At 44.6% G+C, this 18,715-nt stretch overlaps 1 protein-coding gene across 1 annotated transcript in view; it reads left to right on the top strand.

Moving 5' to 3' along the window:
* The first annotated feature begins 11,633 nt into the window (after positions 1-11,633).
* Positions 11,634-18,715, top strand: part of LOC311223129 (uncharacterized protein) — a 41,811-nt gene continuing 34,729 nt past the window's right edge. Inside the window, exon 1 of the mRNA XM_084307879.1 lies at positions 11,634-11,873. Within this exon, the coding sequence (XP_084164005.1) occupies positions 11,687-11,873 (187 nt within the window). The 5' untranslated portion in view covers positions 11,634-11,686. The remainder of the gene's footprint in view (positions 11,874-18,715) is intronic.

The raw sequence follows: 18,715 nt of genomic DNA, 5'->3' as shown, positions 1-18,715 counted from the left end.
ATTAAACTGACGTTAGGATTTAGAATGTTTTATGAGATTAATATGACAAATACATTAAGCAAAGAAGAAATGTTAGTCAAATACATTACCATATCCATCACAAATGTTTAGAAATGATAGGTTGTAAAACTAATTCTGATTGTCCTAAAGGAGGACCAACAATATCGGAACAGAAGTGGAGAGTGATGCAGAATTGTGTTCCTCAGAGAGTCGTGTGAGAGGCCACGACAAGGGATTGGGAAAAATCCAGTTTTTCAATTGGACAACGGAAAAAGGCTAAGGCTGTGTCGTTATGATTCAAATAAATTGCACTAACTCTCTCTAAAGTGATATTAGTATAAAGATGCCCAACATTTCCATGCTTAAAGATAATGATGGATTGTGAAGGGAAATACCACTGCTAATTAAGTGTATGTTTTTTTCCTTTCTTTCTCCACAGTTGCTCGGGGGCAGACAGAGGCAGTTCTGACGATTCCAACTCCAACTGGGGAAAATTGGCTATTGTAGCCGGGGTATAGTATGATAAGCGTCTTGTCAATTCCTGTCTGCACCGGTAAAATCTGAAAGTGTGAGTGATTTTTAACTCAAGTTTGTAAAAATAGCTTTAAACACAGAGAAACTTGTTTTTCCAAACGGTAATAATACGAGTGAGTGAAAGTAGTGTGAATGGGTAAAATAGAGCAAATTCACCAACTTTGTTAAAAGCAAATAGAAGAAAATAGAATAACAAAAACTAGTGTTGACAATTAGTCTATTTCAATAACCCGGAGTATAAAAAATAGAAGCAATATAGAAATGGCCAAAAATTGACAGGCCAATAGTGGGGAAATGCCAAGAACCTCTGCAGACACTTCACTGACCAATTGAGCAATGACATTAACCTGATTGATTTGAATATGACTGATTCCCCTCATGTGACGAGCGTGTTAGAAGGACTTGAAATGATGAATTTGCCTCCAACACAGGGGGGTCCGGCGCAAGAACAGCAACAAAAGCCGAGGGGATCACCCTGGCAGCCGAGGGGACAAAATAGAAACGGAAGAAGCGGAGCGAATGGATCCAGGCCTCAGCCAGGGTCAATAGAGTGCTGGGAGTGCGGAAATGCCGGACATATGTCTAGGGACTGTGACCAGGAATATCAACCCCGAGGAGGAGAGTATCGTCCTCAACCCAGAGGAGGAGGACCTCAATGGATTAACAGAAGGAGAGCCGGATACGGGCGAAACCAGGGCCTGTATCAAGGACAGTGTCCACAGCCCACAAGTTCCCCTGGTCCAGAACCCCCCCAACCCCAGAGCCAGAATGAGAGGCGGGGCCCAGAGACGGGAAGTCAGACCGCCAGCGCCGAGAGGGAGGAAGGGGGGCAGACCTACAAACAACGGAGAGCGTTTGTAGAAGCGTTCGAACGACATGAGGCAGTTCATCGAGATCTGATGAAGACACAGCGGGCGATTGGTCAAGCCGCGCACAAGACGCAGAGACTGGAGCAAAAACTGGCTAGAAAGAATGAACTGCTCGTGGTACGGTTTGTGATGTCATGTCTCGAGCGTCAGACCTAGGCCGCCATGATCAAGGAATGCCTTGTGCTCCGTTGCCCGGACAGGGAACTGGGCCGCAACATGGTAATAAGAACCGCAGGAGGGGTGAGTTTCCAGGCCCCTCCCAACAACAGGCTCGAAGGACAGCGGCTGAAAAGAGCAGGTATGTGTCTTTCTCTCCCATACAGCAGGACATGCCAGGAAAAGACCAAAGAGGTGTGAATCTAGATTGCTGGCTTTGTGGTGAATTTGGTCACATGGCCAGATCCTGTGGCAAAGGGGGGCAAGCCGAAAGATGGACTGTCAGAGGAAAAAGCCATGGAGTAGGGAGGGGGTAGGCTCACCGAACCTCTACTCCCTAGCAGGCGGCGGTGGAATCGGAAGATTCCCTGGGCACGTTAAACAGCTTTTATAGTCACTGGGGAGATACTGAATGGCCCCCGTGTCTGGCAAGATGACCAACATCTTACTGTGTTTCCGTCTAGTTGGCCCAGGAAACGTTGCACGTAAGTAAGTGTGGGCACTGGGTGGTACGTGGACGACGGTCCACACCTAGAAGTGGGGCAGTGCACCGGAAGGGGCACAGCACCTGCTGTGAACAGGCCAGGCTGGTGAAAACGGTCAAAGTTTCCATTCCCATAGCTAAGTGGGGTGGGGAGCAGACCGTAGGTTTCAAAACTGAGTGGCTGATAGGTACTACGGACAATTAGCTGCTTGGGGTCCTGACTTGATGATGGACTATGAGATCTCTATCGACTGCGTCACCGGCCGATCAGAGAGCATTATGACCCTATTGGCATAAATGCGTCTGGCTCAATGTACAGTCAGGCCACAGTAAGCCGAAACCGAATGCGTTAGTAGGCGAGTTGTGCTTCTGTGATCAGCTGGTTTGAAAAGAACCACTGGGAAGCAGAAGGGTAAGGGGTGTCGATTCAGAGGAATCTGGACTGTCACTCCTAAGATTGGAAAGGGACCCAGCCTTAAACTGCACCTGAAGGTAAAATAAGGGGACTTCTTCCGTTCCTGAGAGGAGTCCTTACCACCGGAAGTGGAGACCTGCATCTCTGTTGGGGGAGAGGGGCCGGCGTTGGGCAAGGCAGCCAAGGCTGGTTGTTCCGACGTAGCGGACTACCTAAACCTTATGGGGGGAGGTGCATCGGAAGGAGTGCATCCGAACGGGAGGAGGGTACTCTTAACTGGAAGGAGGTTGAAAGGGTCAAAGCGGTAATGGCAGAGAGCAAGGACAGACTCTGGGGCCGACCAACCCAGGGCCATCCGATTACATGCGGGGGCCCACAGGGCCCCACAGCCGAAGGAACGAGGAGTGGCTTGCTGAACCTGTGGAGTGATAGGTCATTATCAAAGGTCATGTCTGCAGAGGCCACCGGCTGAATAGAAAAAATAGAGAGGTATTAAAAATAATAATAAATTAAATTAAAAATGCTACTGATTAGAATAAAAATAGGAAAGAAGAGATATAGATAGGTTAGATGGGTTAGATTATGTGTGCAAGTTACTAAAAGGGTGTGTGACTAACGTGGAGAAGTGGAATATGCAGTAACTGGTATTTGCATGGCTAATCATACTAACAACAAAATGGTAGTTAAAACAGATTTTTGGAACATTTAATATTAGACAGAGTAATGATGTGACACTACTTCAGATAGTGATCAGTAGTAATAATCCATGCTTGATCGATAATCAGATTGGTCAAAGGGTGGACTGCACAATTAAGAAATTAAGAAGATGATATTGATAGACGGACATTAACAATCATGGATAATAGATATAGGAGTTTATTTATTTTTCTTTTTCTTTCCTAGTTTTTTACAAGCAATTTCTGCCTTAGGCCGGAAGTTTTTATTTTGGTTTTTAGGGTGTGGTTGAAAAACGACACGCACAATTTTTGTTTATTGTTTTCATTTATTGTTTTGACTGAGAACAAAGTGGATGGACTAGAGCTGGTTCATGGTTTTGTTCTCCGCTCATTAAGAATCCAGATTTAGAATCTGGGAGGTTGTGTCGTGGTTTGTGGTGAGTGTTGGGGAAACATGATTCTCTGTACATAGATAAGCTCTGTAGATTTTGGTCGCCATTGGCCAAATAGCTTTTGTTTAAGGTGTGGACATGTGCAATTGATAATTGGCTTGTGGGGGACTCTGACGGCTTGTTAGAGGCTGGCAGAGTATGTGGAAGATGTGTGTTTAAGGCGACTGTGGTTTGTTGCCATGCGTGTAGGATCTGTTGGAGGATGGGTCTGGTCAGAGCTGGCTGTCCGAGCCGAGGAAACTGTCTGGAAACAGAGGTATGATTGTGAAAATGATATTCCACACTCAAAGGGTGGTGGGGTATACTGTGTTGAACTTGAGGCATTGGTCTAGTGATAGAATACAGCACAAAGTAATGAGAGACATGTGAATATTAACGATCTAGAAGCCATGAAATATATAGATAAATGATTTGGAAAAGAAAAGAAAGTTGTCAAACTCAGAACAGTAACGAGTGTCGGAGGGAGTAAAAATTTGGATTCTCAATCAATTGTTGTGATATAAGTAACCTGCGTTGTCCACCGAAGCGATATATACTCACTGCAGGATACGGATGGGAGATTGGATTGTCAGCATTCATCAGAGTGTGGTACGAGGAAAACCAAGGACTCCATCGGTACTGTTGATCCAAGCCACTGGCTAGTGTCTACCCAGCGATTCCATGGGGAACCATAACACTGTGGGTACCAAGAGATCCAGGAGAAACCTAACTCTCAAGCATTGAGAGTTCCGGCCAACGCAGTGTCCGAGTCCTGAGGATTTGGAAGGGAACAAGAGAAGCCAAACGACAGGCAATCTACGAGGAGAGGCAAGGCCTTATCAACTGCTCCGGCTGTCAACAGAAGGGCTGTAAGGCCTTATCAACTGACCGGGTGTCATCGAAGGAGGGGGTTGAGCCCCTATCGCCCCTATCAACGACCAGGCGGAGGGTGGAGAGAATCACAACCTCTTCCACTATTCCGAGGGTCGACGGGGGTCGAGCCAACGACGACTGTGGGAGACAACACAACCTCCTCAACATCCGTGACAGCGCCAGAGGGGAGGTCTCATCACCCCACCTGAGATCGACGCAACTGACATCCGAGGGAAGAGCTCCTGTTTCAACTGAACAGGTCATACAGCAGGGGGTCATGCCCCTATTGAGTGACAGCACGAGGCGACAAGGCCTCGACAGAAGAAGGGGAGGGATCGGAAGGCAAAAAGGTGGCTTTCTGATTCCACCTCCCTGTTTGAAATCAAGAGTTGTTGGTGGCATTCAGAGTGAGACCAGCAGTCTTGATCTGCACCGTCTCTGAGAAATGAGGAGGGGGTGGACAGGTCAATCCGGCAGACATTGACCCCCCTCTCCCTGCTCCAAGTCAGAATTTGACACCCCTAATGGAAACCAGTGGAAATTGATCCTGGTAAGCGAGGTCTGATAAATATCAGAGTGGGATAAAACGGGTCGTCAAAAACTGCACACGGTGAATGAAAATGGACTGAAAATAAAGATGCCTGAGTGGGTATAATTATAAATAGGAAAAGGATGTAGAAAAAGTATGTTTTTTCTATTTTTTAGGATCAGAGTGTGGGTTGCAGTATGTATTTTTTATCCAAGTATGATTTAAAATGTTTTATTTTTATCCAGGTAGTGAAAAGCAGTAAGCAGAAGTTATGATCTATATTTAGCATATTATACTAGCTCATTGATGATAGTTAATCTCTATCAGAGTGTGGACTGTCGTATCATTTGATAAATATAGCTCCTAAAATGTACTGGAAAATGTCCCTAGGAGAAAAGTACATAGGATTTGGTCAGAAGACAGCTGTCCCATTCAGTCAACCAAAGGGTCAAAGGGCCAAGTTAGAGGCAGCTATAAGTTACAGAAGAACAGATCTTTGATGCAGAGAATAGGTATTTTACAATAAATAGTCAGTTAATTAAAGTAAGCTTTACTATGGGCAAAAGGACTGTAATACACTTTTAGTTTAATAAAAGTTAATGATTAATAATAGAAACAGTAAAGTATACTAGGAACAGGATGTAATCAAGAACTGTTCTCAGGATAGGGTGTGTGTGAAGCGACTTGGAATGTGAGCGTGACACAGTAGGTGGTCAATAGAAACTGTTTACAACGGGTGTTGGCCAAATGTTGAATAAAGGATGAGCACATATCATGTAGTTGTTATCTCTTTTACGTAGCTGCCTTGTGACACAGAGGCAGACAGTTGGTCTGAGTGGTATATAGGAGGAACTATCTTTTAAGGAACTTGGATTCATTTTAACTGTTAATATACTTACATTAATGGGAAAACAACTTGCAATTATTACTGTTGAACTGTATAAAGGCTGATGAATGGAATGATATGAAACACTGTGGTACAAATAGGAGAAGAATCATTGAAGTATGCAACTGAGCCTTGGTTGAATCAAGTGGGACATATTTTAATGATAACTAAGTATAAACTGTTAGTAGATATTAACTTAAGCTAAAAGGAATTATTAAAAATGCTATAAAACTAGACTGATGAGACAAACAGTGATTTTCATCTAGAACCAAATGCTCTTGAGACAAAAATATAATATATGTGTTTAGGGAATTCTTTGAGATTTGAACTGTGAATGCTGGTGATTGGATGAGACCAAATGTGTGATGTCACTGATGACCTCACGCTGAGAGGTTTCAGCTCATTGATAAAAGGGGTGTGTGGAAAACACACGACACACAGAAGACACACACCACCCCCCACCGGAAGAGGACGGCGAACAGAGGAACGGACGAAGAAGAAGCTTTTTGAAACGAGAAAACAATCTCTTTTTCCCTAGGAGAAGCCAGACTCATCAAACACCAGAAGACCATTCCTTTTAACTGCTTTTGATTAGTCTGAGACAAGTGGTCGGTGGCATAGTACCGTAGCATACTTGGATCATTGCACATATTCCTTTTCCATTGAACCAGACCATTGTTGTTCACTTTTGGACTCTGAAATAAAAACAGATCTGGGAAATAGAAAACTTCTCCTCTTCATTCTCCTGCTCCGCTGCCGTCTTCCAGACCGTGTTGGTTTTATCAGTAAATAGGTTTTAAGGTGAAATACAGAACACAACGCAGAGTGGAATAGCCTTCATGTTGAACAACAATTGGAGCGATCCAGCCAACGTGAAGGAACTATCGAGCCACTGCTCCCCCAACCTGGAATATATATCCATCAAGTGTCGACCTTTCTTCCTCCCGAGGGAGCTAACGTCGATCATCCTGGTCGGGGTGTATATTCCACCGCAAGCCAACACTGACGACGCGCTCTCGAAGCTCCACGACGAGGTAAATAAACTCCAGGCAGCTAACGTTGATGCTGCTATTGTGGTTGTGGGTGATTTCAATAGCGCCAATCTGAGAAAGGTATTGCCGGACTTCTATCAGCATGTGACTTGTAACACCAGAGGCGGTAACATTTTAGACCACTGTTACACGCAATTCAAGGGTGGACACAAGGCTCATTCTGCTAGTGGCTTCGGGAAGTCTGATCATGCGGCCATCTTTCTTTCACCAAAATATAAACAAAGGATAAAGAGCACTCCGGTAGTCTCGCGAGAGGTGCATAAATGGGATGTGGAGTCAGAGGAGACGCTCCAAGCTGCGCTTGAATGCACAGACTGGAGTGTATTCCGTGACACAGATAACATTAATGTCTACACGGAGACAGTGCTGGACTTTGTTCGTACTTTGGTGGAAGAAACAATCCCCACTACCACAATTAAAGTTTACCCAAATCATAAACCCTGGGTAGACAAATCCGTCCGTGAAGCTCTGAAAGCGCGCACCACAGCATACAACGACGGCCTGGTGGCAGGCAACATGAATGACCACAAGGTGGCGCGATACAACGTAAGGAGGACAGTAATAGAGGCAAAACGGCACTACAGGGATCAAATTGAACTCCAGTTTGAACAGGCTAACTCCAGAGCTATGTGGCAGGGCCTCAAAACGATGACAGACTACAAAGGCACCTCCCTCAAACTGAACAGTGACATCTCCTTAGCAAATGATCTCAATACCTTCTATGCGAGGTTTGAGGCTGGTAATAACAACACCAGCCTACAAGCCACGGCAATGGGGGGGGGGTCTGCTGATGGAGACTCAGTGTTCAGGGTAACAGAGCATGAGGTGAGGCGGACCTTTAAAAAAGTGAATATCAGGAAGGCAGCAGGACCGGACGGCATCCCCGGCCACGTCCTAAAAGTCTGTGCCGACCAACTGGCCCCGGTATTCACTGACATATTTAACCTGTCCTTGGAACAGGATGTCATCCCCACCTGTCTGAAGAAGTCCACCATTATCCCTGTACCTAAAAAATCCAAGCCTGCTTGCCTCAACGACTACCGCCCTGTAGCTCTCACCTCCATAGACATGAAGTGCTTTGAGAAGCTAGTAAAGGGCTACATCTGCTCCTCCCTCCCCATCAACCTGGACCCCCTGCAATTTGCATACCGCCCCAACAGGTCCACGGAGGACGCCATAGCCCATGTGCTGCACACAGCAGCATCACACCTGGACAAGAGGAAGGGGAACTATGTGAGAATGCTATTCATCGACTACAGCTCGGCATTCAATACCATAGTCCCCTCCAAACTCATAGCCAAGCTCAGGGACCTGTGCTTGAACTATGACCTCTGCCAGTGGGTCTTGGACTTCCTGACGGGCAGACCCCAGGTGGTGAGAGCAGGCAACTACACCTCCTCATCCATCACCCTCAACATAGGGGCCCCCCAGGGCTGTGTTCTGAGTCCCCTCCTCTACTCCCTGTACACACACGACTGTGTGGCTCAGCGGAGTAACAACACAATCATCAAATTTGCTGATGACACAGTAGTGGTGGGCCTGATCTCTGCAAACGACGAGAGGGGCTACCTGGAAGAGGTCAAGGTCCTGGCGGGATGGTGCCAGGAGAACAGCCTCTCCCTGAACGTCAGCAAAACAAAGGAGATGATTGTGGACTTCAGGAGGTCGGGGGTCAAGGACTACAGCCCCCTCAGCATCGACGGGGCACCGGTTGAGAGAGTGAACAGCTTTAAATACCTCGGAGCCCACATATCCGAGGACTTGACATGGACCACACACATTGACAGTGTTGTGAAGAGGGCACGACAACGCCTCTACTTCCTCAGGCGCCTAAGGAAGTTCCAAGTCAGTCAGAAGATCCTTAAGAATTTCTACTCATGTACAATAGAGAGCATCCTGACTGGCAACATCACCTCCTGGTTTGGGAATAGCACTGCACAAGACCGAAGCAGACTACAAAGAGTGACACGTTCAGCCAAATGCACAATTGGAGGGGGGCTCGCCACCCTCCAGAACATTTACAACAAGCGGTGCAGGGGTAAGGCTAAGAGAATCATCAAGGACTCCAGCCACCCGAACAACTGCCTCTTTGAACTGCTGCGGTCAGGCAAGCGATACCGGAGTCTCAAGGCGAGCACAGAAAGACTCAGAAGAAGCTTCTATCCCCAGGCCATCAGGCTGCTCAACGAACAATAAACACTATACAACAACCATCAAATGCACACAGCACACACATCCACACGCACACACTCACTTTAAACAAACAACACACTGCAGCACCCACTCTCCACACTTTAGATCACCTAAACACACTTTATATTTATTGATAAAGGATTTGCACTACAACTCGTACACCTTACTGTAAATTGTACCTAAATTGTACCTCATCCCATTTCTGCTTTGCACTATATAGTATTGTATATTAGTACACTGCATAGTATATTGTATATTATATGGTAACTCAGTTACGTCTATTCTGCATCGAACATTGTACATGTCTATACTGAACACTGTGACCTCATTTTTTACTTCTAATTTACATGCTAATTTACTATGTTATTTCATACGTATCTTGTCTAGCACAGTCTCTGGAGCGTAACAGTAAGAAGCATTTTGTATAAAAGTATTCTGTACTTCTGTATGACAACTATTAAAGAAACTTGAAACTTGAACTTGCCACATCAATGTGGAACGCCCTACCCAAAGCTGTAAAGGAATGTGAATCACTACCCACTTTCAAAACCACCCTCAAAGAGCACAGGAGACTGCAATTCGAAACAGGCCCCTGTAAATGTACAGTAAATGTCCTAACCCAATAATACACGAGACCCTCTTCTTGGGACCAAGTAAGGTTTCGTCGATATTCCAATGTACAGTTTTGCTTGTACAGTTGTACAGTGTCCCCCCCCCTACCCACCCACCCAACCTCCTCCAATGTACAGTTTCTACGTCAAATGTATATACTCTCTTTTTTTTTACTATTTTTGTATCACAAACAGTACTGTATTTGTAAATCTGGTATGTCATAAATGTATAGATGTAGCAGTACTGTCTATCTGTATGTCGTGTATGACTGTCATATATGTTATGATGAATTGAAAATGGGTGACCCTTGGTGTAAACAAGACGAAAGTCTTTCTCTGGTCTGCATTCCCTTAACAATTGTGTGTATTGCGCTGTACTGTATTCAGTGTATTGTACCAATTCTGCAATCTGTTAATAAAGTTTTCAATCAATCAATCAATCGAAACTGGCCACCGTAAATGCCCAAAACCCCCACCATCTCCTAATAGACAGTCTCCTCCCCACCGCATGTATATATTCCCTCCCCGCCGTATGTATATTTCTCTCCCACCCACCCACCCCCTCCTAATGTACAGTCCCCTCCGCCTGTACGTTAATGCCAAGCAAGCAGTGCAAAAATGCTTCCGCATTCGTCACCGCACGCTAGTGCGGTAAAGCGCCCTTCTTTTCAGACAAATGCTACCGTGCGTGCACCGGCGGCGGCGTGCTCGCTCAGGTGCGTGCGTGCGCCGGCGTGCTCGCGCAAGGTGCCCGCGCATGCGACACGAGCGGAGCTCAATATATATAAGTCACCGCCCCTTATTCAGTATCCAACAAATAGCTCAATTGGCAAGGACACATGGCTGTGGATCCTATGGCTTGTTTGCTGGCGAGTTCGAATCCCATCGAAAATATTTTTTAACGTGATTTTTTTTTAACGTGTATTCTTTCGCCGATTAAGGTTAGGCATTGTTTCGGAGTTGGTTAAGGTTAGAACGGTTAAGTTTAGGCGCTGTTAAGGAGCTGGTTAAGGTTAGAGTTTGTCAAAGAGAATGGCAATATAATTTCTATGGTTAAGGTTAGGCATGGTTAAGGTTAAGGTTAAGGTTAGGCATTGTTTCGGAGTTGGTTAAGGTTAGAACGGTTAAGTTTAGGCGTTGTTAAGGAGCTGGTTAAGGTTAGAGTTTGTCAAAGAGAATGGCAATAGACAGCCTATTTCCGCGAAAATGAAAGGCGCATTACTGCATGCCACTACGGTAAATTTTTGCACTGCTTGCTTGGCATAAAGCTACACGCGTCCCCTCCCCATCATATGTATATACTCTGTCAGGATCTAGGGGTAACAGTACTGTATATTTGAATACCGTTTATGTCACAAATGTATCAGTACTAAATACCTATATATGTCCCTATGCCATAAATGTCATGTATGTTGTGTATGTCATAAATGTCTATATGAATTGAAAATGGGGGACCCTGATGTAAACAAGACAAACGTCTTTCTCAGGTCTGCATCCCCTTAACAATTGTGTGTATTGAGCCGTACTGTATTGAATCCATTCTGCAATCTGTTAAATAAAGTTTTCATTCATTCATCCATTCAAGCGTCCGACTTGTCTGATGACGTCACACGTGTGCGCGGATCCGTTTGTGCACTTCCGCGTTACATGGAGCTCGTGAGGGGGAGGGTGGAAGGGGGGATAAATTAATGGATGTTGATTAGACTCTAGAGAGCCTTGGCAGAAGTAGTTGTAGGTACAGCTAGCCTTAGCTTCAAATATTGGCTAGCCGTAGCTACAACCATAGATATATAGCTACAAAAACGTACGCCAAGAAGGGCATGCTAAATAATCAACATTAATTCACGCCCCTCCCGTTCAAAATACCGGAAGTGGTGCGCGGTGGTCTATGGCGTCATCTCCACAGGCGCGAGTCGCTGACCCTTTTCTGTCTTTTTATCTCGCGCCGCGTATCCTCTTATTAATAATCAATAATCATGTCTCGATTACACCTGGTGAAGACCCTGGTCAACCAGCGGCTGACCGCGGCGGCAGAGGAGATATTCGGCGTGTTCGAGAGAACAATAACACAGTATGAAGAGGAGATCCACCGCCAGAGAGACATGTTGGATCTGGTCTTCAACCACTGTCCGGAGATCAAGTCAAAGTTACTCCGAGCAGCAGGTTCGTGTGTGTAAACTATAGAGATTATAATTTAGAGGAAGTATCGTCTTGTAACCGATGGGATGTAATGTTTGGATTTTCATTTGGACATCTAACTATCCGGGAAGACTATTAGATGCGTCCCTCATTGACTGCTGTCGTTAGCTGTTAGCTAGCTACCTGGGCGTTCAGGGATGTCAATTTATGAAAAGTGGCAATTAACATATAGACAGAGGACAATACAGAGATATTATAAACAGGGTTCGAATTACACAGTGGCTTTCGGGGGAGCCCTATTCTCATTCTATACTACATGCTAGAGTCAGTGCTACATTATATACTACATGATGCTACTACTACTTCAGCTCTCCGTCAGCCTGAGCACATCAACAAGTCTAGGCCAGCCTATGTTTGATTGATTGATTGAAAACTTTAACAGATTGCAGAATGGGTACAGTACAGCTCAATACACACAATTGTTAAGGGGATGCAGACCAGAGAAAGACTTTCGTCTTGTTTACATCAGGGTCCCCCATTTTCAATTCATATGTTCATATGTTCATTCATCATATGTTTTCCAGTCTCCCCACACGCGCAGACAAATGTTGCTCCAAATGCAACCGCTGTCAATATCATATACACAGTAACAGTATACATGAATACAGTGAATATAATACCACACGTGTAAATAATCCATTATATGTACATGACATATTGTATTCTTCTTTGATCAGAAGGGCTTTTTAGCACTATCCTCATCACATGAGCTGTTCACTTCACTCCAAATCAACAGCTTAAGAAACCAAACCTGTGTCACCACAGCAGCACCTACACACAGCGCTGTCCAGGGTACTGAAACGGCTCCTACATTATGCAAATCAACAGGAACATTATGCAATGGGACAGACTTATAACAACCCTTAATAAAAAACACATCAATAGTAAATACGACTAGGGTCAGTCCTCAAATGCACAGCTCAAACAACTAATTAACTTATTCTTACCTTAAATCAGAAGCCACCACCACAGGGGCCTGGGGTCTTCTGTCTCCGCTTGCCGCCCTGTAACCCAGGATGTTGAGGGTCGCTGGCTTTAATCCAGGATGATACAAAAGTCGGAGGCTCCATTCAGATCCGCAAGGAGAGGCTTCACTCACGCAACTTGATACTCGTGTGCTACTTGCTGTCAGTAAGATTCGGTCAGATGAGTAGGAAAATGGTGATGTTTGTTTACTTTGGCGGTTCTTTCTTTTTCTTTTTTTGCTCAGGTGACAGACTTATTTCAAGAAATCTGGCTGAGCCAAATTAGCTTACTGCACCTGTAGATATACGTGTTTCAAGCTCATATTATTTGCTTATAACTAAGTTGTATTTCTTATTTTGGTCAGAGCATTTGAGCATTTTGGAGTTCTCTCTCCAGATTGGATAAAGTGGGAACGGGATACCAGAAAATGTATTGCCTGTTTACTGCTGAGAGGAGGCACTGGGAGACCCATGTTACTGACCAGACACTCTATATCAGTGATGGCTGCTGGGAGTGTAGAGCTATTTAAAAATGTAGACCATTTATATTAACAAAAGAAAAATACCACTTGATATGATATGATATTAGCATTTATAATGCGCCCCCCAGACAATTTTTACATCGGTCCGGGGCGCAGCCCAGGGAAAAAAGAATACGAATAAATGGACGGGACAAAGAAACAGGGAACCAGGCAGACGGACAGACAGAGAACATAAGAACACCTAAATCAAATCAAATTTATTTATAAGGCCCGACAACACACGTTAATGTCCCCATGGGCCGTACAAGTCTTCTTTAAACAAGTCAAGAAGAAAACATAACAATAAGTCAAGAACAGAACAAGAACACCATAAGGTCCAACAAATTCCCCCCCAAGGTCCCCCCCTCCTCCCTGCACTTCTCCTCAAACTCTTCCCCCAGCTCTTGCATCAACTTTTCTTGTGCTCTCTTAACCTTGTTCTTATCAATCACAATCACTTTACTTGTGTCATCTTCTAAGATGAGTCCTGCATCAATCAGAGCTGCAGTTGCTATAGCTGCAGTTGGCCTTAGACCTATGCCATACCTTACACTAGCAAGGGCGATGTTTGGAATCTCATCATAATTTTTCCGTAGCTTTGCTGAAGCTGCAGGGTCAGTTTCAGGAATGAGCTAAACTTCAGGGACTGTAAGGAAGCTCTCAACATCCTTCCTGGCAACCTTGTCTGCTGCTGCAAAGCTTTCTTCTTTGCCCCTTCTCCTTTTCTCTGCCTTCTTTTCCACCCCCTGCCTTTCCAATGTTTTAAGAAGATAGAGGATTGATGGAGCCCCATGGATTTTCTCAATACATTGAGACGTTTGTTAAAATGGTTACAGAGGTTTCTGCTGAGTAGTTCTGGAAAGAGCTCACCTATTTATGGCTGACGTTGACTTTAAGTTTGTGTTTGTAGGTTGGTGGCTAAAGCAGTACAGTAGGAGATCTTGCCATCCAAGAATGAGTCCAATCAAGATATTGGAACCTGGCAAAGTTCAAGAAGTCAGGAGATCGAGATTTAGCACTTAGGTGTTTGTGTGCATTACAAATACAATTTATTATTGTTAGTATTATTATTATTATTATTGATCTTTGGAGTTGTATCCAGTTATATACAGTTCACTTGTTTTTTTTTTATCCACTTTTTCTCCCATTTTTCTATATTTTCTCCCAGCCCAATTTTTGTATCATCCAATTCAACCCTCCCCTGTCACGAACGCTGTTTCTTGCCTCCCACAAGCCGGCTGCAATGTGGACTAAGTCATACATAGCACAAGTCCCCTCCGGTACTTGAGGTAACAGCAGTCGCATCTTTTCACCTGCGCAGCTCGATCTCTCAGTGGCAAGGAGTAACGCGTGGGAGGCTCACGCTGCCCCCGACACTTCCTGATTCTACTGCGCAGGCGCACCAACCGACCTGTAGGAGTCGCTGTCCACAACGCCCGATCCCCACCCATCAGTCTCCCACCCCCTAATACGGCCAATGTGTATTAGTATGAATGACCAGCTAAACTGAAAGCAATGTGGAGCGCTGGGCTCGAACAGGCGAGCCCAGCGTCTCTGCATTCGTGGCGAGCGCCTTGCCCACTACGCCACGTAGCCACCCATACAGTTCACTTGTTAATACATTTGATGGCTTTGTCATTATAAATGATTTCCCATATATTTTTTATCTTTGCAATTTTGTAATACAATACCAATGGGTTCAAATGGTAAAATCAGCCATTTTGAAATCCAAAATTATGCAGGTTATATTTATCCTATCCCAAAAATTACCTCATATTTGAATTCCCCATTAAGAAACACATCATTTAGACACCTTGCATGTTAGGATTTCCTTCAGATACATGTTGGCATCCATGTATGGCCAAGGGGTGAAAAATGGTAAAATCGGCCATTTTGAAATCCAAAATGATGTAGGTTAGAGTTATCCTATCCCAAAAATGAACTCATATTTGAATTCCCCATTAAGAAACACATCATTTAGACACCTTGCATGTTAGGATTTCCTTCAGATTCATGTTGGCATCCATGTATGGCCAAGGGGTGAAAAATGGTCAAATCGGCCATTTTGAAATCCAAAACAATGTAGGTAGGAGTTATCCGATTAGAAAAATAATCCCATATTTGAATTCCCCACAAAAAAACACATTTTAGACACCCCACTCGATTGATTTTCCAAAAAAAAAAAGTATGGCCCGCCCTACCGAGGCATCCATCACCTTAGTCAGCGCTAGGAGGCGGGCACTCAGAGAGATGGGGGAGGGAAGGAGGGGGGGAGGGAGGGGGGGGGGGGGGGAAGGGGGGGGGGAGAGGAGTTAGAGAGTTCCCATGTTTGTGGTGCTGCAGAAAAGCAGACATGGGGGAAAATAAACGTCCTAACTAAACTAGACAGATTAATCTAAAGGTCAGTCCCCGACCAGGTGAGATCAGGGTAGGGTGAAGGAGAGAGAAAAAAGATGGGTCTTAAGCAGGGATTTAAAAGCTTCGACAGAGCAGGCGCCCCTGATGACGGCAGGTAATTTGTTCCACAGGTAGGGAGCGCGGTAGACAAAGGCTCTGTGGCCGGCGGATTTCTTTTTAACCCTAGGAATCGATAGAAGCCCCGCATTTTGTGAGCGCTTAGCACGAGCGGGAGAGTATCGGGAGATGAGATCGGATAGATAGAGCGGTGCAAGCCCATTTAAAATGTTGTAGGTGAGGAGTAGCACTTTAAAGTCAGATCGGGCTTGAATAGGAAGCCAGTGTAGGGCGGACAGAACTGGTGTGATGTGATCAAATTTTCTAGTTCTAGTTAGTATCCGTGCAGCCGCATTTTGCACGAGTTGAAGATTTTTAGGCCTGAAAAAAGTGCATTACAGTAGTCCAGACGTGATGAGACAAAAGCATGAATCAGGGTTTCAGCATCAGCGAGTTAAAATGGGGCGAATTTTTGCGATATTACGAAGATGGAAGAATGCAATTTTGGTGACATATTGTATATGTGCATTAAATGAGAGGGAGGAATAAAAAATGACTCAGAGGTTTTTTATGGTGGAGCTCTGGGATACATGACGGGTATCAAAGTTGAGGGAGATGTCCTGAAACAGGCCTCTGTGGTTTGGGGGGCCAACAATTAACATCTCAGTTTTATCTGCATTAAGGAGTAGAACGTTTTGTGACATCCATTTTTTGACGGCAAGCAAGCAGGCCTCAAGGTTTTGTAGTTTGGAGGAATCATTTGGCTTAATAGGTATATATAATTGGGTGTCATCAGCGTAAAAATGAAAGTTTATGCCAAATTTGCGTATGATATCGCAGAGGGGTAGCATGTAAATCGAAAATAGCAAAGGGTCCAGGACAGAGCCTTGTGGGACACCACATTGCACTGGGAGGGTCTCGGATGTTAAATCATTATAGACCACGCAGTGTGTTCTATCAGTTAAATAGGATTTAAACCAAGCTAGTGCGAGACCCCGAATGCCAACATGATTCTCAAGCCGACCTAGAAGAATCGAGTGATCGATAGTGTCAAAGGCTGCACTGAGATCAAGCAATAAGAGCACAGAAGTGAGGTTTGAGTCAAGAGAGAGCAGTAAGTCATTTGTGACTTTGGTAACCGCCGTTTCGGTGGAGTGTAAGGCTCTAAAGCCAGATTGAAAAGATTCATTAAGATTATTGTTTGATAAATGGTCAGTAAGTTGCGTTGCGACGATCCGTTCTAACACTTTGGATAGGAACGGAAGATTGGAGATAGGTCTGTAATTTTTCAAGATTAGAGGGTCGAGGTTCGGTTTTTTAAGTAGTGGTTTAATGACGGCTGATTTAAAGGCCAGGGGCACCACGCCAGTAGACAAGGAGGTGTTGAAGATAGTGAGTAGGGCAGGGCCTAGAGTTGGGAAGAGTTTTTTGATGAGAGTTGCTGGAAGAGGGTCAAACAGACAGGTTGAGGGTTTAGCCGCGCCAACCAGTTTAGAGAGGGCACTAAGTGAGACGTTTTCAAGGCAGCATAGCGTATGGCTGGAATCAAAGTCAGGGGGAAGGCCCATCAGAGGTTGGGAGGGACTCTTGATTGTTGAGTAAAGCAACTATTTCATCTCTAATGAGGTCAATTTTCTTGGTTAAAAATGTCATGAATTCGTTAGCCGAGAACGCATGGTTTAGGGCACTTGGTTGTTTCTGCGTAAGTTTTGCAACTGTGTCAAACAGAAACTTTGAGTTGTTTTCGTTTTCATTTATGAGCCTGGAAAAATATGAGGTTTTGGCAAGTGAGAGTGCCTTTTTGTAGTTACGTAAACTATCATTCCAGGCGAGGCGGAATACTTCGAGTTTGGTCGAACGCCATTTATGTTCAAGTTTGCGACAAGCCTTTTTAAAGAAGCGCGTTTCCTCCGTAAACCAGGGAGTTAGTTTTTGCGGAGCACGTTTAATTTTAGGCTTAAGGGGAGCGACAATGTCGAGAATGCTACGAAGGGCGGCATTAAGTTTGTCTGTAAATAGATCAAGGGGGCCAGAGTAAGAGAGGAAGGGAGAAAGGGTGTCTGGTAGGCAGTTAACTAGAGTTGGGACAGTTGAGGCGTTAATACGACGGCTCATGTAGGATTCTACACTGTCTGGGCGAGAAACCGTCAGATCAATTTGAAATTTGATGAGGTAGTGGTCTGCGAGAGCAGGAACATAGGGGGAGACGGTCAAATTTGACAGTGAGACCGCGGGCTAGGACTAGGTCAAGGGTGTTCCCACTAGAGATGTTCCGATACCATTTTTTCCTTTCCGATCCGATTCCGATACCTAAGCTTTGGGTATCGGCCGATACCGATACTTATCCGATACCAGTGCATACATAAAAAAAAAAAAAAACGATATTATATAAATTTTTTATAAATATAATTTTTTTTTTTTTAACAAATACTGTTTTATATATACTGTTTTTTTAGTCATAACTAGAAAGTAATGGTATTTATTCAACAACAGGTGATTGTATAGATTTGTATTAGTATCATTAATCAATGAGTATGGGGCTTCAGCACTGCAGATATACCCTACTCCAATGATCCACACGGACATTATACGTTGCTGCACTCGCTACCCACTGGCTCTGCAGATATACCCTACTCAGTCTGTCTACAAGGCTCCGTTCAGTAGCAGTCGGATCTGTTTTGATTTTTGCACAATAAATATTCAACATTCTCTTTTGAGACTCCGCCTCAGACTCTTATCATTTGGCACTAAAAGCTAAACATTGTCGCCGATATGGCTGTCCGCAACATGTCATTAATTGTGTACGCGACGTGCAATTGTGCAATGACGACGTTACCGTTAGCTAGCATGAGCTACCGGTATATGG

The sequence above is a fragment of the Notolepis coatsorum genome (genome assembly GCF_963971535.1).
Source record: "Notolepis coatsorum genome assembly, chromosome: 2".
Classification (NCBI taxonomy): Eukaryota; Metazoa; Chordata; class Actinopteri; order Aulopiformes; family Paralepididae; genus Notolepis; species Notolepis coatsorum.
The sequence above is the reverse complement of the archived record's forward strand: the minus strand, read 5'-3'. Positions and strand labels throughout refer to the sequence as shown.